Source organism: Schistocerca cancellata, chromosome 2 (genome assembly GCF_023864275.1).
Source record: "Schistocerca cancellata isolate TAMUIC-IGC-003103 chromosome 2, iqSchCanc2.1, whole genome shotgun sequence".
In the NCBI taxonomy this organism is placed as follows: Eukaryota; Metazoa; Arthropoda; class Insecta; order Orthoptera; family Acrididae; genus Schistocerca; species Schistocerca cancellata.
Window position 1 is genome coordinate 1119214083 of NC_064627.1, and position 27328 is coordinate 1119241410.

Sequence of the window (27328 nt, forward strand, 5' to 3'; positions counted from 1 at the left end):
ACATAGATAATATTGTGGGGAAGGCGAGCCAAAGGTTGCGTTTCATTGGCAGGACACTTAAAAGATGCAACAAGTCCACTAAAGAGACAGCTTACACTACACTCGTTTGTCCTCTGTTAGAATATTGCTGCGCGGTGTGGGATCCTTACCAGGTTGGATTGACGGAGGACATCGAAAGGGTGCAAAAAAGGGCAGCTCATTTTGTATTATCATGTAATAGGGGAGAGAGTGTGGCACATATGATACGCGAGTTGGGATGGAAGTCATTAAAGCAAAGACGTTTTTCGTCGCGGCGAGATCTATTTACGACATTTCAGTCACCAACTTTCTCTTCCGAATGCGAAAATATTTTGTTGAGCCCAACCTACATAGGTAGGAATGATCATCAAAATAAAATAAGAGAAATCAGAGCTCGAACAGAAAGGTTTAGGTGTTCGTTTTTCCCGCGCGCTGTTCGGGAGTGGAATGGTAGAGAGATAGTATGATTGTGGTTTGATGAACCCTCTTCCAAGCACTTAAATGTGAATTGCAGAGTAATCATGTAGATGTAGATGCACTCTTATCAAGCTGCAAAAATGAGGTGTTAAAAAAAAAAAATAAAATAAAATAAATCCCAGTGCTTGGGGTCAAGCACAATAGCCTGGAGATCCCTCGCCTCTCTCACCTGCACAGTGTAATCATGACTGTTGGATAGCTGATTGATATCTGTCAGCAATTTCTGCAATCATAACCTCTGCCTCAATCCATAACATAATCACCATAGCAGTATACCTTTTGTCTGTTCTTAAGTTACTCCTGTGGCATCTTGCAGAAACTGCTTTCATCAGTACTTGTATATATAGCAGAACAGTTGAAGTAGAGAATGAAGAACTTGGCCATTAATTTAGTACCACTCTTCCATGTGTCAGCTGTGAGTCCATATCAGTCAGAAATAGAACATACCATTATTTATGCTAAAAGTAGGAAAAACACACAACGTTTTAATCACGTTTGAAAAAGTACCATATCAATGAGCTGATGCATTCCCTGTCTTGATGGGGTGACAGCACCATTCTCAATTCAGAATTAAAATTACAAATAATGTAACCTACTGGCACACTCGACATATGTAAGAAAGTTGGGTTTCATTTAAAGAAGTTTATGGTGAGAACATTAACATCTTCTGTCAGAAAGGATAACATCAGAACTTGAAAATTGAATGCAACTTCCCCTCCTTTGTGAATCTTTTTCTCTTCCATATTATAGCATTTTGCTGTGGAATGGAGGTGTGTCAATTTCCTTTATTGCCAAACTTGGTATATTGTTGTCAATTTGGATGTGAGGCATATCCCCACTACCACTCTTTAATCACTTATCCAGTTACATTAAATGCCTGACAGATAGCGAAACTGAATTTGAAAGTAAGTTGGTAATATTCTTTATTAGATAGCATAATTTTTTACTTTGAAACTTTAGTTTATTTAGCACAAGTGTTACATATTTCATTGTGTTATTGCACTAAATTTTGTCTTCCTTTATGTGAGCTTATCTGTAAGTGGTCAGCATGCAGTCATATTAAAATGCAAATTAAGTTAATGCTCATTAAACTAACTTGTTTCACATCATTGTGATAAAACATGCAAACTCTTAATGGTTACAAAGATAGCAAAAGGATGGTCTTATTACAACAGAACATGATTCTAATATTCTGGCAGAAACATTTTCACAGCCAGAGGATTTGCTAATTTTTAGTGGCATAATTAATTTTGTAACTTCCGTAGGGGCTGTATTAAAAAAAAAAAAAAAAAAAAAAAAAAAAAAAAAAAAAAAAAAAAAAAAAAAAAAAATAGTGATACTTATGGCCACCAATATTAAAGTCTTCCTCTCTACCATAGCCACACTGCCCACCAAAAAGCACCCATAAGGGGGCTGGGGAAATGAACTTAAACTTAACAGGAGAGAGTATGTGATGTTACTTCAGTGATTGCAAAAACAAATTTGCAAAGAACTTAGCAGTATACGCCCACTTACCAGTAAGACATTACACCCTTTCTAGTCTGGATACACATACTGATTCAGCTGGGATGGGTTTCATGAAGGCATTGTGTCCTCTCATGAGACAAGCTGGCCCATGCCTGTAGTAAATGATCCTTGATATCCAGAATACTGACATCCAAGCTGGTCCCACTTGTTCCATCGGGGACAGATCTGGAGTTATTGACAGCCATGAGAGTAACTCATCATTCAGACAATTTTAACAAACATTTTTGGAACAGCGATCAAAAAATTTCACATATGCTACAAGAACATAAGTGACCAGTTTCGGTCATATCACATGACCATCATCAGACCCATGGCATCCTTCGAAGATGGTAGGGGCTCACGTCAGTTCAATTCTACACTGCCGCCTAATGAACAAAATTCAAGTGTATGGAATATCAGACCAGCTATGTGATTGGATTGAATAAAAATCATCTAGCGGACAACACAGGAAGTTGCATGATGCCTTTCAGCAATGATGCTGTTGTATTCATAAATGTTGCAACAATAGAAAATTGTAGTGTAATGCAGTAAGACCAGCAATGGATTGATGCTTGCTGCAGGGATCGGCAGTTGACCCTCAACATAAATGTTATGTAGTGCACATAAACAGAAAAGACAATTCATTACTTTACGATCACACAATTGCAGAACAATCACTGGAAGCAGTTATTCCATTTCTAAGAGTATTTGTAAGGAGTGATTTAAAGTGGACCACATAAAACTAATTGCAGATAAGGCATACGGTGAAACCATCTCATGTAACAATGTCTCAGTTACTATAAAATGTGATAGTGACGTGCGTAAAATTTGTGCAAAAAACGTTAAGCGAGATATCCTGTGTATCAAGTGCAAGTCGTAGTACCACGTAAATGCATAAAAGTGAATCTGAAGTATATAAAATACGATCATGACTGGACATGCTGTCAGTGCTTTACGAGTTCTGCAAAAAACGAAATACTGAACACACTAAAATCAAAAGAAACAATAATAAGCATTCTTACAGACGATTTAGTGACTATAACCATGAAGTACCAAGAACACCAGAAGAAATATCAAGAACTGGAAATAAAATACCAAGGGTTGGAGCAAAATCGTCGCCTCGCACAAGACGTTGCTGTAAACGGTCTTTCTATGCAGAAAATGTGGCATGTGCCTATCAAAGCACATAAACAAACAGTAAGTACAGCTCCGGTGATACCGCTATCAAAGAAAGAACTGGTTCTAGATGAAGACTGTACTAAAACAGCAAACAGGCGAACCAAAATCAGTGACAACGCGTCCAATGAAGTGCACAGTCAAGAAAATTTGTAGAACCAATAAAACAGGAAACTACAAAAAATTAGTCTTTTTACTTGGAGACAGTCACGCCAAGAGAATCGCTTAGAAAAATGAATGAATACAGTTTGTCATTTACAGCCATGGGAATAATGACTGAGATAATGAAAAACAGTAATTCACTAAATGAGTTATATAAGAAAGACACAGTCATAATCCTGGGTGGAAGCAACAATGTCTACTGAAACGACGGTAAATTTGCCACACAGCGTCTAAAAACAACACTACTGAACCTCATAAGTGCTGAATACTGTATGAACAAGCATGCCTCACAGACACGCTCTGCAGGACAACTCAATTGTAAATTTGGAACTTACAAAAATAAACTGACAATTTCATAAAATATGCAAGTATTATCAAAATGCAACATTCTTTGAGCTTCCCAACTCAAGAGATCTGTTCATGAAACATAGTCAACACTATAACAGCACTGGGAAGTCGTGCTTCGGAAAAATGCTGACAAAATTAATACAGAAAGATGAATATGCTGCAAGAAATACAACTGCTATACAGCCAGTTTCGATCAAGGAAATGCGAAAACACCATAACAGCTCCTTAACAAGAAAGTCAGTTGCAGAAACACCCACCAGTGCAGCCAGGATCATCACTTGAACAAGAAGAGGCAGCGCCAGAATTATCTTCAGCAAAAACAGCAAGAAAATGTGAGGATCCAATGGAATAAACAGTGACCAGTGCATCAATCAGTAGGATTTTTTAGACCAACGCAAAAGAAACATAAAATCTACAAGTTAAGCAGTGCTCAGTGCTTCTCCGCCTTCCACCAAAAAAAGGCGAAGCATAAGAAACAAAGTGCAACAATTAGAAGTGGAACTGCAGTCTATTGACAGCTCACTTGTTTGCATAACAGAACATTGGTATAATGGTTCAGAATTAACAAATGTAGCACCAAATTCATACAGTCTAGCCTGTCATTACAGTAGAAACATTATGAAATGTGGTGGATCATGCATATAAATGAAGAAGGGGTTTATGTATAAAGTTAGAAATGACATTATGGCAGTAAGTGAGGATAAACACTAGAAATATCAGCTTTAGAGATAAAAAACCTGATGTATACTAAAGACTAATTGTACTATGTATTTATCGTGCTCCCACTGGTGACATGGACATTCACTGCAAAGTTAACTCAAGCAATAGATATGGTCTCCAGTCCCAAAGGCAAAATCATCATTTGTGGAGATCTAAACATTAACATGATGAACCCAGTTTTCTGAACATTATGTACACCTATGGTATATCGCCATTAATTAACACTGCCACTAGGATAACCACACATTCAGCATCAAGTATTGACAATATGCTAACGGACAAAGAGAAAGATAGGTGTGACACTGTCATAAATGACCTCGGCATCTCAGACCATTCCAGTCAGTTATTAAAATTAGGCGTAGAATCATATAACACTAAAATACACAAGTACAGTAGGGTCTTCTCGAAGTCAAAAAGAGCTCTATTTGCCTCACTAATTAACAGTGAAACAAGGGAGGAAGTGTGCAGAGAAACTACTATAAATGGGGAGTTTTCCAAGTTTCTGTCAATATTTAAATTCAGATCTGAAGAAGTGTTTCCTAAAGTTCTAAGAATCACTAAATCACGCAACAATAACAGCTGGGTAACCAATGGGATAATGAAATCCTCTTAACCCTCAAGCACCTTAGCTCAATAAAAAACTACCGTAACGATTCAGCATTTCATAACTATTATCATACATACAGAAAGATCTATAGAAAAGTATTGTCAGTGGCTAACAGGTATCAAAATGAGAAATTTATACACTCCTGGAAATTGAAATAAGAACACCGTGTATTCATTGTCCCAGGAAGGGGAAACTTTATTGACACATTCCTGGGGTCAGATACATCACATGATCACACTGACAGAACCACAGGCACATAGACACAGGAAACAGAGCATGCATAATGTCGGCACTAGTACAGTGTATATCCACCTTTCGCAGCAATGCAGGCTGCTATTCTCCCATGGAGACGATCGTAGAGATGCTGGATGTAGTCCTGTGGAACGGCTTGCCATGCCATTTCCACCTGGCGCCTCAGTTGGACCAGCGTTCGTGCTGGACGTGCAGACCGCGTGAGACGACGCTTCATCCAGTCCCAAACATGCTCAATGGGGGACAGATCCGGAGATCTTGCTGGCCAGGGTAGTTGACTTACACCTTCTAGAGCACGTTGGGTGGCACGGGATACATGCGGACGTGCATTGTCCTGTTGGAACAGCAAGTTCCCTTGCCGGTCTAGGAATGGTAGAACGATGGGTTCGATGACGGTTTGGATGTACCGTGCACTATTCAGTGTCCCCTCGACGATCACCAGTGGTGTACGGCCAGTGTAGGAGATCGCTCCCCACACCATGATGCCGGGTGTTGGCCCTGTGTGCCTCGGTCGTATGCAGTCCTGATTGTGGCGCTCACCTGCACGGCGCCAAACACGCATACGACCATCATTGGCACCAAGGCAGAAGCGACTCTCATCGCTGAAGACGACACGTCTCCATTCGTCCCTCCATTCACGCCTGTCGCGACACCACTGGAGGCGGGCTGCACGATGTTGGGGCGTGAGCGGAAGACGGCCTAACGGTGTGCGGGACCGTAGCCCAGCTTCATGGAGACGGTTGCGAATGGTCCTCGCCGATACCCCAGGAGCAACAGTGTCCCTAATTTGCTGGGAAGTGGCGGTGCGGTCCCCTACGGCACTGCGTAGGATCCTACGGTCTTGGCGTGCATCCGTGCGTCGCTGCGGTCCGGTCCCAGGTCGACGGGCATGTGCACCTTCCGCCGACCACTGGCGACAACATCGATGTACTGTGGAGACCTCACGCCCCACGTGTTGAGCAATTCGGCGGTACGTCCACCCGGCCTCCCGCATGCCCACTATACGCCCTCGCTCAAAGTCCGTCAACTGCACATACGGTTCACGTCCACGCTGTCGCGGCATGCTACCAGTGTTAAAGACTGCGATGGAGCTCTGTATGCCACGGCAAACTGGCTGACACTGACGGCGGCGGTGCACAAATGCTGCGCAGCTAGCGCCATTCGACGGCCAACACCGCGGTTCCTGGTGTGTCCGCTGTGCCATGCGTGTGATCATTGCTTGTACAGCCCTCTCGCAGTGTCCAGAGCAAGTATGGTGGGTCTGACACACCGGTGTCAATGTGTTATTTTTTCCATTTCCAGGAGTGTAGAAAAATCTAACAAGAAAATCAAAGCAGCATGCAAAATTACCAAACAGGAAACTAATAGGAAAAAATTAGCCAGTAAACATGTAATTTCAACTCAAGGATGCCACAATAAATGACCCCAAAAAAACTAGCAAACTTTGCCAACCAGTATTTCAGCAACATAGCAACCAAACTACGAGAGAAGTTCAACAAAACAAAGCATTTACAATTGCTGAACAAGCCACAGCAGAAGTATGCAATGTTGTGAGTAACCTAAAATGTAAAAATTCAGCAGGCGGAGATGAAGTACCTGTGTGCTTACTGAAAGACTGCATAGATAATGTCAAAGATCCTTTAGTGCACATCATCAATGAATCCTTCTCCACAGGTCTTCCCAGGCATACTAAAGCATGCAAAAATCCTACCTATATACAAGAAAGATGACCCAGAAATCATATAAAATTACAGAACAATCTCGTTACTGTCATCCTTTTCAAAAGCCATAGAGACAGTAACGAAAAACAGGCTCATGGGGTACTTAACAAAGTTCAATCTTCTGAGTAAAGAGCAATTTGGTTTCCGGGCTGGCAAAAGCACAAATTCAGCTGTAGCTCATTTTTCAAATATTATCCTTGAAGCACTAGACAAAGGAGACCACATAACAGGGATCTTCCTTGTTTTGACCAAGGCACTTGACATAGTAGATCAAACAATTTTGCTAAATAAACTAAATGCACTAGGAATAACAGGGGTAACGAACATGTGGCACATTCATACCTGCAAAACAGGGTCCAACAGATGGAGATCACTCTAACTCCAATCATACCTTACACACCCAGAATACATCAATATAGGAGTCCCCCAAGGAAGTGTGCTGGGCCCTATCTTCTTTTTAATATACATCAACGATTTTCCACAAAGTATCAAGCATGGTGAAATCAGTACTGTTTGCTGATGACAGTAACATCCTAATCAAAGCTGAATCACCAAGTGTACTCGATGAAAAGGCTGAGGAAACATTTAAGCATGTATGCCAGTGGGTATAGACTAATAAATTAACCCTAAATGTAAAAAAAACCAATAGCATTAGTTTCCACTTAAGCAGAAAACCAAACAGAACCAAGCTAAAAGTTAATGATGAGCACACGGAATGTGTACCATCAACAAAATTTTTTGGCATGCATAACGACTCTCAACTAGATTGGACCGAGCACACTGTGGTACTTGGAAAGCGAATAGCTTCAGCATGTTATGCACTTAGGATAATAAATTCAGTGTGTAGTAGCTCCTGTACTAGAGCCACATATTTTGCGTATGTCCACTCTATAATTAGTTATGGCATATCCTTATGGGGATCAACAGGGCAAAACAGACAAACAATATTTAAGTTGCAAAAAAAAAAGATCGCAATAGATCCCACTGCCTGGAGTTATTCGAATCTTTGGGTATACTGACAGTTCCGTGTGAATACATTTTGCAGACAGTAATATACATAAAAAAACCATTGACCAGTTCCCAATAAATAGTTCCATCCATGCACATGAAACCAGACACAGACAACACTTACACCTCTATAAGAAAAACAAATCAAAATAGCATGTTATATAATGGAATTAAATTGTACAACAATCTTCCACAAGGGATCAAAGACATAATCAAAATAGATAACTTCAGGAAATTGATTAAAAAATCTCTCTTGGAAAAGTGTTTTTATACTGTCGAGGATTACTTGGAATCATGTAAATATATAGATATATGTAAAAATATACTTTTCCCACGTGGAATGTTTCCCTCTATTATATAGATACATGTAAAAATTATCAACTGTGTTATTAAGTGGTTTAACAATGTATGTTTCTGTTAAATGCCCATGAATTCTGATTATGATAATGATAAATTTGTGTACCTATTGTATATACTTATGTTGACAACATCCGTACAATCCTGATTGCCTACAGATGGATAAATAATGATTGTCTACAGATGGATAAATAAATAAATAAATAAATAAATAAATAAATAGGTAAACACAAAAGCTTCATGGAGATTCCCAGACAACTCCAGTGCCAGATGCTGTAAGAGAGGTGTTCTACATCAGTGTGGTTTACTGTTAATAGTTTTAAGTGCAAAAACATTCTCAGAACAGTCAATCAATTGCTGCTTCCTTCAAATACCACGAAAAGATTATGAATATAAAATTAAGAGAAATATGAGCTCGCACAGAGACTTATAATTGTCCTTCCTGCGAAAATGACTGGAAAGGAAAGTGAGGAAGTGACAATGGCACACAAAATACCTTCTTTCACAAACTGTATGGTGGCTTGTGGGGTGTAGGTGTGGATGTATACAGTTAGTTGTTACCTTTGCTCCTTTCATTACTCCAGCCAATGACTAACGTCAAACATTTAGAATGTGGATAAGGTGTAATCAGTTTAAATGTGTTTGGGAATCAAGATTTGAAAGATTTTACATAACAAAATGCTTTTATTTCATTACAAAATTTATAACAATATTTATAAATTTATGTACAGCTTGTTTAACTTCAGTTTAAACTTCAAAATCTTAATTTGATAGCAATACAATATATAGCTGCAACTCAACTGATGAAGTAGGAAATAAGTGACAAAAAAATAATACTGATGATCTTCCTAACATCTCTCAGTAAAGATAAAAAATATTTTTAATTAATCTGTGAGTATAAATAAATTATAATATATATTCTGACTTATTTAATGGGCAAGGAAGAATTTAAAAATATATGGAGATTGACTAGAAGAAGGCAATTCTTATGAACTATTGCTCAGCAATAGTGCAGTGCAGTGAATGCACTCTCACAATCCCTTCAAGTGACAAGTATAACTCTTTACTTCTTTTATATGAAAAACAGAGATTCCATGACTTACCAAACAGGAAAGCGCTGGTAGATAGGCACTTCTTTTGATTTACACTCATTTAGTGACAAATTTCACAACTTTTTATCCACTTGGGGTCTATATACTCACCATTTCTTGCAGAACAACTTGAATATTGAAGAAGAAACTGGAGGAAATTTGTCTTTGACTTCATCCCTACAATAATACAAGTCTCGCAGTCACTCATCTTACTATTAGCGTGTTTCAATCCCTCTCACTCATGTCAGTAGTTCTGCCATGTTGTGAGCAATTATGGATATGAGTACAGAAGTTCACAACCACATATGTTCAACAAAAATAAACATATACAAAATGCTAAACCACTAAAATCTTTTCCTTGTAACACAATAAAATTATAAAAATCCAGTTACATAGCAAAAGTCAATAAAACTACAATAGAATATAAGACAATTTTTTTCAGTGTTGATAAGACTGAGGACTGTTGAATCACAGTGAAGGAAGACTGGATAATGACACAAAATAAAGGAAATGTGTGAATTCCTAATAACAAACAACCTTCTAACATTTACTTCCTATGCACTGTGAAATATTTTTAAAATGCACAAAAATATAATGCATTACTCTTTGGAATGTATTGTACTGTTTTAACCCAAAGCTCCATGTGTTGCCCCAATAAAATAAAAATATAACTTTACAATCCTGATTGCCCTGTGATGAATACTGGTTACAATTACGTCCACTTGAATTCTGCTCGTAACTTCCAGACACCTTCTCCACTTTGAGTCCTATGAAATTCACTTATTTCTTGCAGCAGGAACTTGAAAAGTGGAGAAGAACCAGGAGGAAGTCTATCTTTGAACCTATCAACTATTTCCTGTGTTGAAGCTCTGCCATTTACTGCTGCTCCGTATGCAATGAAATTTCTAATGTCAGTCAACAGCTCAACATTTGGATCGTCACTCGATGTTGTTGGCTGCACTATTTGTTGCTGTCCTTCTTCTTGAGAATCATCAGCTGGTGTCAAAAGTCGATTACGGGCTCGAATGCGAGCTAGAAGTTCACCTGAAGACATATTTCCTTGTCCAGATTTTAGTTTGCCAGTGAACGCATTTGATGGTTTTGACTCTAAACCAGCTTTTGAAGTACTTGCCAGAGAGGAAGACATTTCTGCACTCTTCTTCTTCTTGCCAAATTGGAGACTGATAAAAAAGAGAAAAAGAACACAAATAATTATTTTGAAACATAAGAACTATTTCCTTATGCTTCCACTTGCTCAAATTGCAACACTATACACATTTAGTACCAGAAGAAGAAATCCTCAGCCTAACCAGGCGTGATACCTATTTTAAATTCAGTTTACTGCTTCTCGCCCTACGGGATAGAAGCGTCTAAACAAAATAATACATCTCATGAAGTCATAGTTTCAGCATAAATACAATCACAACTTTAGGTAAAAGCTGTCTGTTGCTATTTCATCATCTAGTGGACATAAAAATGTGGCCAGTTATTAGCACACGGTGGTAAATGAGCAGCATGGTATCTAACAACATTGAGCAATATATGCCTGTCACACGTACCTAAAGGTACACATATTTCATAAACCAGTGCTGAACTTGTACTGAACAGAAATACTATGTTAATGATCAGCTTTTCAAGAAGTCATCCCACAATATATTAAATAATTTCAAATAAACAAATCACTTATCGCATTTTGTTGCAATTGTCTTCATGTCAATGGAAACTGTGATGGGTGTGCAATGAATGGTGTCTACAACTATTGCCCAAGAAAACTGTTGTAATGTGTTACACAGGAAACTTTGAACTGTTGCTCTAGATGTCAGAGGATTGCAGACATGGAATGAATGTCTATCCAGTAATGATGGTGTGAAACTTGTTCCTCTGGCACTCTGGCAACATCCTTCACAGTTTTGCGAACAGTGTATATAAGTGACTTACGTAAACTTTTCATGTTACGTTGTTCTTACAGTCAAGGTACAACAACAAAATCAGTCCAGATACCAAACTCACTACTGATATTTCAATACTGGTATGTTAAAGCTTTGTCTTACTTTAATCCAAATACTAAATTCACTGTCACTATTTCAATACTGGTTATCGTAAAGCTTTGTCATCAATCATTTCAGTATATAAATTTAATGGCACGTCATGTATTACTGACACTTATTGATTAGCTGTTACGAATCTATTGCTTTTTCAGCAACAGTGGGCCATAAAAATCCAAATACACCCTTATTCAGTGATTTATCATAGTTTATTTATATTCTGTGGTATAGCCTGGTCATGGAGGAGCCCAACCCAATTGTCACTGGAAACTATTGTCCCATTTCATAATTTTACAATTAATGTTTTCGTCACAGTAATGAACTCAAAACACATCTATGTAACTCTACAGGGTTATTACAAATGATTGAAGCGATTTCACAGCTCTACAATAACTTTATTATTTGAGATATTTTCACAATGCTTTGCAAACACATACAAAAACTCAAAAAGTTTTTTTAGGCATTCACAACTGTTCGATATGTGCCCCTTTAGTGATTCGGCAGACATCAAGCCGATAATAAAGTTCCTCTCACACTCGGCACTCACTGCAGGCCGACCCGTTGATTTCCCCTTAAAGAGGCATCCAGAAGCTTTAAACTGCGCATACCATCGCCGAATGGAGTTAGCAGTTGGTGGATCTTTGTTGAACTTCGTCCTGAAGTGTCGTTGCACTGTTATGACTGACTGATGTGAGTGCATTTCAAGCACGACATACGCTTTCTCGGCTCCTGTCGCCATTTTGTCTCACTGCGCTCTCGAGCGCTCTGGCGGCAGAAACCTCAAGTGCGGCTTCAGCTGAACAAAACTTTATGAGTTTTTCTACGTATCTGTAGTGTGTCGTGACCATATGTCAATGAATGGAGCTACAGTGAATTTATGAAATCGCTTCAATCATTTGTAATAGCCCTGTAGATCATAACCTACTATTACTTTTTTGTGAATCCTCTCAGTTCTGTACTACAGTCTGATTAAATTACTTGACAGTTGACATTCACATGTTGGAGGTGCCTTCCTCCAATTAGAGGGCTCTACGCCATGCCTGAAATGTTCACCACTGCCGAACTGCCACAACAAATGGTCTGTTAACTTCCAAATCCCTGTCTGGCTTTTTTTTTTTTTTTTTTTTTTTTCATGTTATGTTTGGAGCCTGAATCCTGGATCTGGCCCTTTTATTTCGCATATGATAAAATACTCAAAACAACAGACACTTACACCAAACAATGGTAATAGAATACGCACAACTGCTACACGTCACTAGCCAAAGACTGTAGGATTCATTCGCATAAGATGCAATTCACCTTCACATATTCAATTATCATAACAGAGACTGCCTACGCCAGGTAAACTTCATACATTGTGCAAAACTGAAGATTTTGGAGGCAGAAAATGTTCATTGCAACAGGTTTTCTATATAAATAAATGCTTAAATGTTGTTGTTGTGGTCTTCAACCCAAAGAGTGATTTGATGCAGCTCTCTATGCTACTATATCTTCTGCAAACCTCATTATCTCTGAAAAACTACTGCAACCTAAATCTTTCTCAGTCTGTTCACTGTATTTATCATTTGGGCTCCCTCTATGATTTTTTACCCCCCCCCCCTTCCCTCCAATACTAAAACTTGTGATCTCTTCATATCTCAGAATATGTCCTATCAACCACTCCCTTGTTTTTATCAAGTTGTGCCGCAAATTCCTTGTCTCCTCAATTCTATTCAGTATGTCGTCATTAGTTATCTGATCCACCCATCTAATCTCCAGCATTCTTCTGTAGTATCACATTTTTGAAGTCTCTATAATAATAACTCTATAATAAACTGTTTATCATCCATGTTTCATTTCCATACATGGCTATACTCCAGACAAATACCTTCAGAAAAGATTTCCTGACACTTAAATCGATATTCAACATTAACGAATTTCTCTTCTTCAGAAATGCTTTTCTTGCCACCGCCAGTCTACATTTTGCGTCTTCTCTACTTTGGCCATCACCAGTTATTTTGCTACCTAAATAGCGAAACTCATATACTATGGTAAGAGTCTCATTCCAAATCTAATCCTACTCCAAATTTTTCTTTGGCTTCCTTTACTACTTGTTCCGTATACATATTGAATAACATGGGGATACGCTACAACCCTGCCTCACTCCCTTTTCAACCATTGCCTCCCTATCAATCACAACCGTCAACTCTTATAACTATGGTCTGGTTTCTGTGCAAGTTGTACATAGCGTTTTGCTCCCTGTATTTTAGCCCTGCTACCTTCAGAATTTCCCAATCAAGTCAGTATTGCCTTGCATGTTCCTACATTTCTCTGGAATACAAACTGATCTTCTGAAGGTCTGCTTCTACCAGCTTTTTCATTCTTCTGTAAAGAATTTCTAGTAGTATTTTGCAACAATGACTTATTGAACTGATTGGTAATTTTCAAATCTGTCTGCAACTGCTTTATTTGGAATTGGAATTAGTATATTCTTCTTGAAGTCTGAGGGTATATCGCCTGTCGCACACATCTTGCACACCATATGGAAGAGCTCTGCCGAATCTATATGTAGTTCTGATGGAATATCGTCTACTCCTGGGGCCTTGTTTCGACTCGGATCTTTCAGAGCTCTGTCAAACTCCTCTTACAGTATCATATCTCCCATCTCATCTTCATCAACTTCCTCTTCCCCTTCTTTAATATCGCCTTCCAGTTCATCTATCTTGTATAGACCCTCTATATACGCCGCCCACCTTTCACTTTTTTGCTTAGGACTTTTTTATCATCTGGGCTCTTTGATATTCATACAGCTGCTTCTGTTTTCCTCAAACCCCTCTTTTAATTTTCCTGTAAGTGGATCTACCTTTCACCTAGTGGAATATGCTTCTAAATCCTTACATTTGTCCTCTCGCCATCCCTGCTTAGCAAGACTGCACTTCCTGTCAACCTCATTTTCTAAATTTTTGTATTCCCTTTAGCCTGCCTCATTTGCTACATTTTTAAACTTTCTCCTTTCATCAATTAAGTTCAACATCTCTTTGTGTTATCCATGGATTCCTACTAGGCCTTGTCTTTTTACCTATTTGATCCTCGGCTGCCTTCCATATTTCATCTCTTAATGATACCCATTTGCTTTCTAATGTATTCCTTTCCCCTGTTCTAGTCTAACATTGTATGATGGTCCTCTGAAACTCTCAACAACCTCTGGTTCTTTCAACTTATTCAAGTTCCATCTCCTTAATTTCCAACCTTTTTCCTATTTCTTCAATTTTAATTTACACTTCATTACCAATAAATTGAGGTCACAGTCCACATCTGTCCCTGGAGATGTCTTACAATTTAAAATCTGGTTTCTAAATCTCTGTCTAACCATTATATAATCAATCTGAAACCTTCTGGTGTCTCCAGGTCTCTTCCACGTATACAACGTTCCTTTATGATTCTGAAGCCAAGTGTTAAAGATGGTTAAATTTTGCTCTGTGCAAAATTCTACCAAGTGACTTCCTTTTCCATTCCTTTCCCTCAGTCTATATTCACCAGCTATTTTTCCTTCTCTTCCTTTTCCTGCTATCCAATTCCAGTCACCTATCACAATTGTTTTTGTCTCCCTTAACTATCTGAATAGTTTCTTTTATCTCATCATACATTTCTTCAATCTCTTCATCATCTGCAGAGTAGTTGGCATGCAATCTTCTACTACTGTGGTAGGCATGGCTTCATGTCTATCTTAGCTATGAAAATGTGTTCACTATGCTGTTCATAGCAGCTTACCTGCATTCCTATTATCTTATTCATTATTAAACCTACTCATGCATTACCCCTATTTGATTTTGTGTTTATAACCCTGTATTCACCTGACCAGGAGTCCTGTTCGTCCTGCCATCTATCTTCACTAATTCCCACTATATCAACATAATCTCAACTTCCTCTACAGCGCAGTGGTAAGCCACAGTCTATAGCGTAAAAGTATGCAAGTTCGAGTATTGCCAGGTGATAATTTGTTTCCTTTTTTAAATCTTTGCCAAAATGACTCTGATTATTATTTTCAATTAACTGATTACAGTCTAATTTTTTACTTTTAATCTTTTGCTGCATCATTTTCATCAGTGTACTGAATGTTTTATTTGCTCTTATATTTCTTCCTGTTATTCTTCTTTCTTTTATAATTTGCTTGTGCCGCCTACAACCTGTAACTGAGTTCCAACCAGGACTGCTCATCAGTCAGCATTGCACCAGTTCATGTAGCAAAAGTGAGAAGTTACAGCCCGCTTTTAGCACTAAAACCAATTTTTTTTGTCTTGAGTTTGTTCATACAGGTCACCTCTAAAAGTCATGAGCAAAGCGAGTGTAATTAATAGTTCTGCCACAGGTAGTTGACCGCTGTTTACTCGGATATACTGATTGCATGTCAAGAGGTTGTGGTTAGCTTAGGACATGAGTGTAAATTCAAGGCTATAAAACACAATGTCTGCATTAGTTCAATCACTGGCCATTTAAAATCAGCTGTAGACATAGTATCTGACATTCCTGTCATACCTGAAGGCACCAGCTTCCAACATTGCTCCGCCTTACTTGAACAGCTTTTCAGAACTTGTGAAGTAGCCCGCCACATTTGTGTGTCTCCTTTAACCAAGTGGTAGCCAATGCTGCAGCACTGTACTGTCAAGTGACAGATGTCAACTATCAAGTAATTTTAAACACACTGTAGTCTTGCTTGAGAGCAAGTTAATTTTAGAAGTAATTATTAACATTTCTTTTTCACACTCCTATTCCATTTACAAATTTGTAATTAGGAACTAGCATGTCACAAAAGCAGATCTCTCTGTCATGATTATGCACACCTTAAGGCCTTCACCATCTTAGAAGATCCAAAATACATAACACTTATTAACATCTGTCATTAGTAGTCCATTCTTCCAGTTTCAAAATTTCATACAGCATTCTCAATTCCACAACAAAGTCAGTATTTGTAGGACATTTCTATGCTGTTCAGATGGAAGCATTGTATCTGCCAGCTATTTTTATAAAATGAATTACTGTCATGTATGAAACTATGACTAAGTATGTGTCAGACAAAATCAAGATAGCTTCTTTAGTATGACAGATATTGCTTTCATGCAATTCTGATTTTGTTTTTGTAAAAATTAATGATACTAAGCAGCAGGATATGTTATACTGCTCATAAACTTGAGATAAACTTTTTGGACTATACCAAAACATACACCAAAAAGAAATTTCATAACTGAATATAACTCCCTGCAAACCCTAAATATAAGCCCACAGCTATTTGTTAATCTACAAGGAAGTTTCAACAGTTCAAGTAGTTAAGCAATGCAATGCAATGAGCAGCAATCAGGCTGAGAAGTCTCTGCATATTAGCCTTAACTGAAGGTGTAGGTTATATCACACCATCTGATGTTTACTAACTGCGGAAGGAGATATAATTTTCGTATGTGAAGTATATACGATACAAACTTTCCAAGTCACTGCCTTACATGTTCCATTATTTGGATAAGTGCTGCTCATGGTTACAGGCTCTGAGGTGGAGCCATCCCAAAATACAGAGTGTACATAAAGACCGGGAACACACCGCTACAGCGCAGTCTGGTAATTTGCCAATAATCAGCACTAGTTGCAAACATGGCAGGTTCAGATGCGGAGCAAGCTTTCTGGGTGTTGAAGTTCGACAAGAACAAATGTGCTACAGCTGTTCAACGGATGTTTAGAACAAAGTGCGGTAAGAAGCCACCAACAAGGAAGGCCATTTATCACTGGCACAACAAATTCGTTATGACTGGTTGCTTGTGCCCAGCGAAGAGAAGTGGGCGTCCCAGTGTGAGAGAAGTGAATGTGGAGCGCGTGCTACAGAAGGGGACAGCTGTTTCATGAAATGGCCTCCCCAGTCACCAGATCTCACTCCGTGTGACTTTTTTCTGTGGGGACACATTAAAGATCTGGCGTATGTGCCTCCTCTACCACGTGATGTAGCAGAGCTCCGGAAGAGAATATGGGAATCGACTGCCACAGTCTATGTTGCCATGCTGGGACGGGTATGGCAAGAATTCGATTACCGTATTGACATCTGCCAGGTTCGCTTATCGAATGTTTGTAAATAAAAACTTTCAGAGCTTCTCTTCAAAATGCAATATGTATGACATCTGTACAATGTTTAGTTCTTGTGCAATAAATAAGTGAAAGTGTTCCCGGACTTTATGTACACCCTGTACATATTAAAATATGTTTCTCCATAACTGATTACAGAATTTAAATATCAGTATGCATTTTGAATATTTCACATATGAATTTACATAACGTGAGTGGATGCTTTTGGAACTGTTGATATCAACTCATATTTTTTGACCAACAATAGTTTGGCTCCATCTTGAAATACAGGTTAAGCTTTATGTAATAGAGGTTTGGGGGCGTAGCTTAACAGAGTACAGCTCTTATGCGCTTCCTGAAGGCTCAGTCCCTTCAGCTTGGCAATTGTTAAGTCATGTATAGAACACACGCATAACTTGGGAGAAATCACATAAGGTTTTATTGGAGCTCATATTTGGTGGGTTTTATGCTACAATTACACCCTGTGAATAAATGTTGTTTCAAAGCACTAGTACTATCAGGACCTCTTGAAAACATGTCATTATTGATACAATCTGTGCAAGGAAAATTCTGGGAAATGTCTTACTGGTGGTTAAAGATTTTTTTGTATTTGGTTGTTTAGATATGATAACGTGCGTATTATGAAAGTGTGCCTTACAGCAATGGCGCATAGAAGATATATCAAAAATGCATCATATTTGTATGATTTTTTTAATAATTAAATGCCAGTTAATACGATAATGGCAACGAGGACATCACATATTATGAGACACTTACGTCTGCCATGTCATGACGATGTACAACAACAAGGGTATTGGGATGGATGCATTACATGTTACACACCAGTTTTCTTTGGTTTTTTAAATATTCAAGCTTATTGGAAATTGTGTGTGTCTTAACTATTGGGGGTATTGGTGTTCACATAAATTACTCAACTATATGTGACAAGCAACATTCATTTCCTGTAACATATTTAATGAAGATAACCATCATAAGAACATATTAGCTTCAAAATGACAAGCCAAAAACAGAATTCTAATCGCACAAAAACATGCCCAGGACAGAGAGAGAGAGAGAGAGAGAGAGAGAGAGAGAGAGAGAGAGAGAGAGACTAGCAGCTATGCTCCAATGCAAGACTTAGCTGAGGAATTAACGTCCTCATAGACAGAACATAGATGAAATGACATATAACATCCAAGTAGATAAGTAGCTTACTCTAAATTCCACAACAACAGAATAAAATTCTATGAAAGTAAACAAATAGTACCATGGCTTTTTCCCAGGAACTCGAATGACACCATGCTGTCCTGTCCATGTAGGCATACCCAGACCAGCATTGAAACACTGCTGCCGTGATTCCTTCAGTGCTTTAACTGCTTCCTTTGCTACACGCTGAGCTTCACCCTCTACCAATGAGTAGTCTGCTTCACTGCCTTCCATTATGCGATCGTGATGTAATGCTGTTTGCAGTCCTGCAAAATGGCATTAAAATTAATCGCCTTCAGTATAATAATGCCTGACATTTGATTATGAATGATGATAGATATTATATCCAGACACAAGTATTGATTTAGCCATTACTTTGGTTATATCCCATCTCAGCTTTCCTACTACAGTGCCACAACATTTATCAAACCATACCAGTAAAATGTGGCTGTTGGTGTCGTGGCTGAACTGGAACTGGCATACACAAAGTATTGCCATCTCTGACAGCTCAGAAAATACACTTCTGCTTTGAGAGATAATTGACATGCACACTTCATGAATATTTCCATGGCAAAACCAGTCTCATGCTAGCTTATGCAAATTTCAGTCAATTGTGCCTTTGTCCTGCACCAGTGCAGGACAGATTTGGTATTAACCCCCCCCCCCCCCCCCCCCCCCAGACAAAATAAATGTACCCCAACTGTCTTTGTGTAACTCCCCCCGGGACAGGAAATACGCAACCCAACTGCATTTGTGTAACATCATTCATGTGAAAGTGAGGGAAAGTTTTCTTGATGTTTGTGAATAACGTAACTGGGGCAGGACTTCGGTACCAGTTCATATTCACCTTGTGGGATATAGGAAAGCACCTTAAAACCACATCCAGGCTGTCCAGCGTACCGACTTTTTGTTACTCCCTGCCCCGGAAGCAACACTTTAACACACACAGCAAGTTGATATAATATTTTCAAGAATTCTGTAGAGGATTGCTTCAGTACTTCTTTGGCTTTCTTTCCAAGCAATTCATTTCCAGTGCTCCCCAAGATATTTCCAAACAACTTACCTACATTTTTCTTTGTATGAAAATAATGAGCTTCTATTATAGAATAATGAGCTTCTATTACAGACTAAAGAAAAAAGGGACTACAGAATTCTCATGGATATTATGGAGCACTCAATAAGACTATCCTAAGCAACGATGTAGAATTCCTAGTTCTCCTAAAATGTGCAACACAGCATGTGTTCACAATCAGCCGATCTTCAAGGAAACCTATACTTAACCCTACAATGCCAACACACAATCTTTATTGCTTTTAACACGAAAGTGTAGCAAATGGAATAGATAACACTGAAACATTAGGTTATCAGTTTCTTAAACTTTCTACTCTTTTGTTACTGTTACCTTAACAATACAAAAACCCCCCATGAACCATGGACCTTGCCGTTGGTGGGGAGGCTTGTGTGCCTCAGCGATACAGATAGCCGTACCGTAGGTACAACCACAACGGAGGGGTATCTGTTGAGAGGCCAGACAAACGTGTGGTTCCTGAAGAGGGGCAGCAGCCTTTTCAGGAGTTGCAAGGGCAACAGTCTGGATGATTGACTGATCTGGCCTTGTAACAATAACCAAAACGGCCTTGCTGTGCTGGTACTGCGAATGGCTGAAAGCAAGGGGAAACTACGGCCGTAATTTTTCCCGAGGGCATGCAGCTTTACTGTATGATTAAATGATGATGGCGTCCTCTTGGGTAAAATATTCCGGAGGTAAAATAGTCCCCCATTCGGATCTCCGGGCGGGGACTACTCAAGAGGATGTCGTTATCAGGAGAAAGAAAACTGGCGTTCTACGGATCGGAGCGTGGAATGTCAGATCCCTTAATCGGGCAGGTAGGTTAGAAAATTTAAAAAGGGAAGTGGATAGATTAAAGTTAGATATAGTGGGAATTAGTGAAGTTCGGTGGCAGGAGGAACAAGACTTCTGGTCAGGTGACTACAGGGTTAGAAACACAAAGTCAAATAGGGGTAATGCAGGAGTAGGTTTAATAATGAATAGGAAAATAGGAATGCGGGTAAGCTACTACAAACAGCATAGTGAACGCATTATTGTGGCCAAGATAGATACGAAGCCCACACCTACTACAGTAGTACAAGTTTATATGCCAACTAGCTCTGCAGATGACGAAGAAATTGAAGAAATGTATGATGAAATAAAAGAAATTATTCAGACAGTGAAGGGAGACGAAAATTTAATAGTCATGGGTGACTGGAATTCGAGTGTAGGAAAAGGGAGAGAAGGAAACGTAGTAGGTGAATATGGATTGGGACTAAGAAATGAAAGAGGAAGCCGCCTGGTAGAATTTTGCACAGAGCACAACTTAATCATAGCTAACACTTGGTTTAAGAATCATGATAGAAGGTTGTATACATGGAAGAACCCTGGAGATACTAAAAGGTATCAGATAGATTATATAATGGTAAGAGAGAGATTTAGGAACCAGGTTTTAAATTGTAAGACATTTCCAGGGGCAGATGTGGACTCTGACCACAATTTATTGGTTATGACCTGTAGATTAAAACTGAAGAAACTGCAAAAAGGTGGGAATTTAAGGAGATGGGACCTGGATAAACTGAAAGAACCAGAGGTTGTAGAGAGTTTCAGGGAGAGCATAAGGGAACAATTGACAGGAATGGGGGAAAGAAATACAGTAGAAGAAGAATGGGTAGCTTTGAGGGATGAAGTAGTGAAGGCAGCAGAGGATCAAGTAGGTAAAAAGAAGAGGGCAAGTAGAAATCCTTGGGTAACAGAAGAAATATTGAATTTAATTGATGAAAGGAGAAAATATAAAAATGCAGTAAGTGAAGCAGGCAAAAAGGAATACAGACGTCTCAAAAATGAGATCGACAGGAAGTGCAAAATGGCTAAGCAGGCATGGCTAGAGGACAAATGTAAGGATGTGGAGGCTTATCTCACTAGGGGTAAGATAGATACTGCCTACAGGAAAATTAATGAGACCTTTGGAGATAAGAGAACCACTTGTATGAACATCAAGAGCTCAGATGGAAACCCAGTTCTAAGCAAAGAAGGGAAAGCAGAAAGGTGGAAGGAGTATATAGAGGGTCTATACAAGGGCGATGCACTTGAGGACAATATTATGGAAATGGAAGAGGATGTAGATGAAGATGAAATGGGAGATACGATACTGCGTGAAGAGTTTGATAGAGCACTGAAAGACCTGAGTCGAAACAAGGCCCCCGGAGTAGACAACATTCCATTGGAACTACTGATGGCCTTGGGAGAGCCAGTCCTGACAAAACTCTACCATCTGATGAGCAAGATGTATGAAACAGGTGAAATACCCTCAGACTTCAAGAAGAATATAATAATTCCAATCCCAAAGAAAGCATGTATGGACAGATGTGAAAATTACCGAACAATCAGTTTAATAAGCCACAGCTGCAAAATACTAACACGAATTCTTTACAGACGAATGGAAAAACTAGTAGAAGCCGACCTCGGGGAAGATCAGTTTGGATTCCGTAGAAATACTGGAACACGTGAGGCAATACTGACCTTACGACTTATCTTAGAAGAAAGATTAAGGAAAGGCAAACCTACGTTCCTAGCATTTGTAGACTTAGAGAAAGCTTTTGACAATGTTGACTGGAATACTCTCTTTCAAATTCTAAAGGTGGCAGGGGTAAAATACAGGGAGCGAAAGGCTATTTACAATTTGTATAGAAACCAGATGGCAGTTATCAGAGTCGGGGGGCATGAAAGAGAAGCAGTGGTTGGGAAGGGAGTAAGACAGGGTTGTAGCCTCTTCCCGATGCTATTCAATCTGTATATTGAGCAAGCAGTAAAGGAAACGAAAGAAAAATTCGGAGTAGGTATTAAAATCCATGGAGAAGAAATAAAAACTTTGAGGTTCGCCGATGACATTGTAATTCTGTCAGAGACAGCAAAGGACTTGGAAGAGCAGTTGAATGGAATGGATGGTGTCTTGAAGGGAGGGTATAAGATGAACATCAACAAAAGCAAAACGAGGATAATGGACTGTAGTCGAATTAAGTCGGGTGATGTTGAGGGTATTAGATTAGGAAATGAGACACTTAAAGTAGTAAAGGAGTTTTGCTATTTGGGGAGCAAAATAACTGATGATGGCCGAAGTAGAGAGGATATAAAATGTAGACTGGCAATGGCAAGGAAAGCGTTTCTGAAGAAGAGAAATTTGTTAACATCGAGTATAGATTTAAGTGTCAGGAAGTCATTTCTGAAAGTATTTGTATGGAGTGTAGCCATGTATGGAAGTGAAACATGGACGGTAAATAGTTTGGACAAGAAGAGAATAGAAGCTTTCGAAATGTGGTGCTACAGAAGAATGCTAAAGATTAGATGGGTAGATCACATAACTAATGAGGAAGTATTGAATAGGATTGGGGAGAAGAGAAGTTTGTGGCACAACTTGACCAGAAGAAGGGATCGGTTGGTAGGACATGTTCTGAGGCATCAAGGGATCACCAATTTAGTATTGGAGGGCAGCGTGGAGGGTAAAAATCATAGGGGGAGACCAAGAGATGAATACACTAAGCAGATTCAGAAAGATGTAGGTTGCAGTAGGTACTGGGAGATGAAGAAGCTTGCACAGGATAGAGTAGCATGGAGAGCTGCATCAAACCAGTCTCAGGACTGAAGACCACAACAACAAACAACAATACAAAAAAGCAATAATGCTACAATGCCTAGGAAAGCTAGTGCTAAGTTAAGGATATGATGACTGGCTGGAGAAGCAAAAATGATAGTGTAATTGTAGAACTCTTCATTTTATTTTTGAATCCCTGTATACAACTACTTTTTGTTCTACACTGACTATGCTGCTTGAGTGAACACATTGGCAAATACATCAGAAGACATTTATGTGTAATATTAACTTAAATGGATCTACAGTATTATAGTAATGAGAAACAACAATCTGCAAAATAGATTATATTAAGTAATCACAATACTTGTTTCATTTTTTGTATAATTTAGCAGTAACCATGCAAGATAAAATGTTAACCACGTTTAAAATGTGCCAAGTTAGGTTAAATAAAAAGTTGAAACCTACGAAGAATGACAGTGTCAGTAATCAGGCAGCAGCTGTTATGTCGCACTTTTGGATGTACTCAAAAGTGGCATTATCACTAACCAATGTTAACATCACGCAAAGTTATGATTGTCATCTTGACCTCTGTGGGCAGTTTATGGGAGCTACACAAAGATGGTGCAATCTGTAGACATCAGATGAACTAGCAATGACCAAACAGTTCCATAAAACTTCCAAAACAAACAATAATATGAAACTTTAAAATAATGATTACTTGGCCAATATGGGTTGAAGTACATCATCATTGTAATATCAGAAAATATTGAGGCATAGGGTCTCTACACATTGCATATTTAATAATTACTGGTTTACCGTATTTACTCAAATCTAAGCTGCACATTTTTTCCGGTTTTTGTAACCCAAAAAACCGCCTGCGGCTTAGAATCGAGTGCAAAGTAAGCAGAAGTTCTGAAAAATGTTGGTAGGTGCCGCCACAACTAACTTCTGCCGTCGAATATATGTAGCGCTACACAGGCATGCTTTGCAGGCACAAAGATAAATACTGGCGCCAAACCGTCTGCGTCAGTATATAAATTTAAAAAAAAGGTGGAAGACGAGCTTTTTTCTCCACCTTGAGTTTTGACCACTGCACTTTCACACATTATCCAACTAAGCAAATACAAATTCCATATTGTCCATCTTCGAATGTAGCAGCATTTCAACGTACTACAAAAATCTGGCTGGCAAGACTGTTTGGGATGTTTGTCAATATGGCCAATTCTACGTTCTGAATTTTTTCCTACCAGTGAGGAGAGATGGTTCATTATAGGAACTTTTATGAATTGTGAATCACATGCAGTATTCTCTTAACCATAAGAATAATACGAATATAAAAATTTTGCCATGTATTCTTTCGTGTTTGCTGCTAACTCATTTAAATCCTGTCTGCCTAATAAACTACGAAACTATAGTGAGACAACAGCAAATGCGGAAGAACATACATATCATATCATGTTTATATTCGTATTATTCTTATGCATAATAGTGATACAGTCAGAAACGAAGCACGGCAATTGACTAGATTTTTAAATCTAAGATGACTCTAATTTCAGTGCAGAATGTAATGTACTAAAGAGGCGTCTGCAAAGATTTTCAAATGGAGAAAAATTTTCGCTAAACTCTCGTTCAGAACATCTTCTATCATACGCTGTCTATTATTTGGGTCTTGCTGATCATTATCAAAGAAAGCAGCAGTGTAAGTAACAACAAATAGCAGTCTCTTGCCATTGTTTCGCTAATGAGTCGACTCCTCTCCCTCTCTCTCTCTCTCTCTCTCTCTCTCTCTCTCTCTCTCTCTCTCTCTCTCTCTCTTAATTGTTATCTGTTATCAGAATGCGACAAACAATGCATGACACAGTACAGTAATGCATTTTCAGCTTAGAGTGACGTAAACACCTATAACAAAGAGAACTGCACTTATCAGATCAAAGAAAAATAAGCAATCAATTCAAACCAGACAAAGTACGCGAAAAAGGAAGGGTACCCGTATAAATACGGACGGAGCACCTGACACATAGCAATGGCTACCTGGTAAACCTTAACTGCTAAGCTTATGGCTCGAACCAAACTACTGTAGCTGTATTGTCACTAATTCGACTTAAATTGTGTCTCATATTACAATGGACCAACTTTGTTTCGATTTGGAGGTGCGGCCTAAAACTTTTCTCTCCCCTTGAATTTTGAGTCTCAAATTTCAGGTGCGGCTTAGATTCGGGAAAACTTTTTTTCCTTCATTTCGAGTCTAATTTTTCAGGTGCAGCTTAGATTCGAGTGCGGCTTAGAGTCGAGTAAATACGGTAGTTCCCACTCTGAGTGGGTCTGTACGTGAGAAGATCACTCTGGCAGTTTCACATGTGAGAAAGTTAACTAGGTAAAATGGAATTAGCACTTTTTGTTTAGCAGAGACAAGCCAACTAGCTGGCTTCCACGCCGAATTGCACACTGTGTGTGAGGTTCAGCTTGCGAGGTAGCTGTTACCCTCATCTGGTAGCCAGCAGTCCCGCAGGCCATCTGGCAAACTTACGGTGAACCTTACTTCGTGTGAGATGGGGTTAAACCAAAATAATCCTCTACACAGTGGCAACAGCTGCCAGTTTACAATTAATACTTATCACAATCACAATGGGAGAGGGGGTTAGAGAGGGCCATCCTTAATGATTTTCTTTGATTCAGTGTTTTAATAAAACGAAGGTTTTATCTACTCATGTCTTCATTTTTAAATCTATCCTATCTAGTGTAGCATTTCAATGAGCTCATGACTCTTGTCTCTGATTCCTGGCTAACACATAAAGTATTCATCACCCATGTCACCAAGTTTTACATAAAAACTGACACAGCCATCACTTTATAAAAGTTCATTCTTGTTTATTTTTCTCATTTTCCCAAATAATGTTCTTCGGATGTTTCCAGTTCATTTAACAATTATCATAATATTCAAAATCCTAAGTTATATCACACACATGATGCTGCCTCTAAAAGTCTGTCTTGGGCATTTTTTTATTTCTGTCAAAAAAGTATAATTTAATTTTTTTTTAGTTGTACTAAAAATTTCCAACTTCTATGAACTGTGAGCCTTGCCTCTGGTGGGGTGACTTGCGTGCCACTGAAATACAGATAGCTGTACCACAGGTGCAACAACAATTTAGGGGTATCTGTTGAGAGGCCATACAAACATGTGGTTCCTGAAGAGGAGCAGCAGCCTTTTCATTACTTACAGGAGCTGCAATCTGGATGATTGACGGATCTGGCCTTGTAAACAACCAAAACAACTTTGCTGTAATGGTGCTGCAAATGGCTGAAAGTAAGGGGAAAGTACAGCCACAATTTTTCCTGAGGAAATGCAATTCTACTACACGGTTAAATGACGATGGCATCCTCTTGGGTAAAATAATCCCCCATTTGGATCTCTAGACAGGGACTCCTCAGGAGGATGTTGTCATTAGGAGAAACAAAAGTGGCATTCTATGGATCGAAGCATGGAATGTCAGATCTCTTAATCACGCAGATAGGTTAGAAAATATATAAAGGAAAATGGGTAGGCTGAAGTTAGATATGGTGGGAATTAGTACATTTTGTTGCCAGAAGAAACAAGACTTGTAGTTTGCTGACTACAGGGTTATAAGTAAAAAATAGGGGTAATCCAGCAGTAGGTTTCATAATGACTAAGAAAATAGCAGCTGTTGCCACTGTGTAGAGGATTATGTTGCTTTAACCCCATCTCACACCGAGTAAGGTTCACCATAAGTTTGCTAGATGGCCTGCATACTGATGAACAGCATAATGAATGCGTTATCTTAGCCAAAATAGGTATGGAGCCCACACCTGCCACAGTAGTACAAGTTTATATGCCAACTAGCTCTGCAGATGATGAAGAGATGGAAGAAATATAAAATGAATAGAAGAAATTATT

General features: G+C 38.9%; 1 protein-coding gene across 2 annotated transcripts in view; it reads right to left on the reverse strand.

The window, feature by feature from the left end:
• Positions 1-9059: 9059 nt before the first annotated feature.
• Positions 9060-27328, reverse strand: part of LOC126163161 (DNA excision repair protein ERCC-6-like) — a 145286-nt gene continuing 127017 nt past the window's right edge. The window contains exons 18-19 of one of the 2 annotated variants that reach the window (XM_049920099.1): positions 18837-19041; positions 9060-10624 (exon numbers count right to left, since the gene is read on the reverse strand). In XM_049920099.1, coding sequence (XP_049776056.1) covers positions 10156-10624; positions 18837-19041 — 674 coding nt within the window. In that variant the 3' untranslated portion in view covers positions 9060-10155. The remainder of the gene's footprint in view (positions 10625-18836; positions 19042-27328) is intronic. The other variant, XM_049920100.1, reaches the window with a different exon arrangement.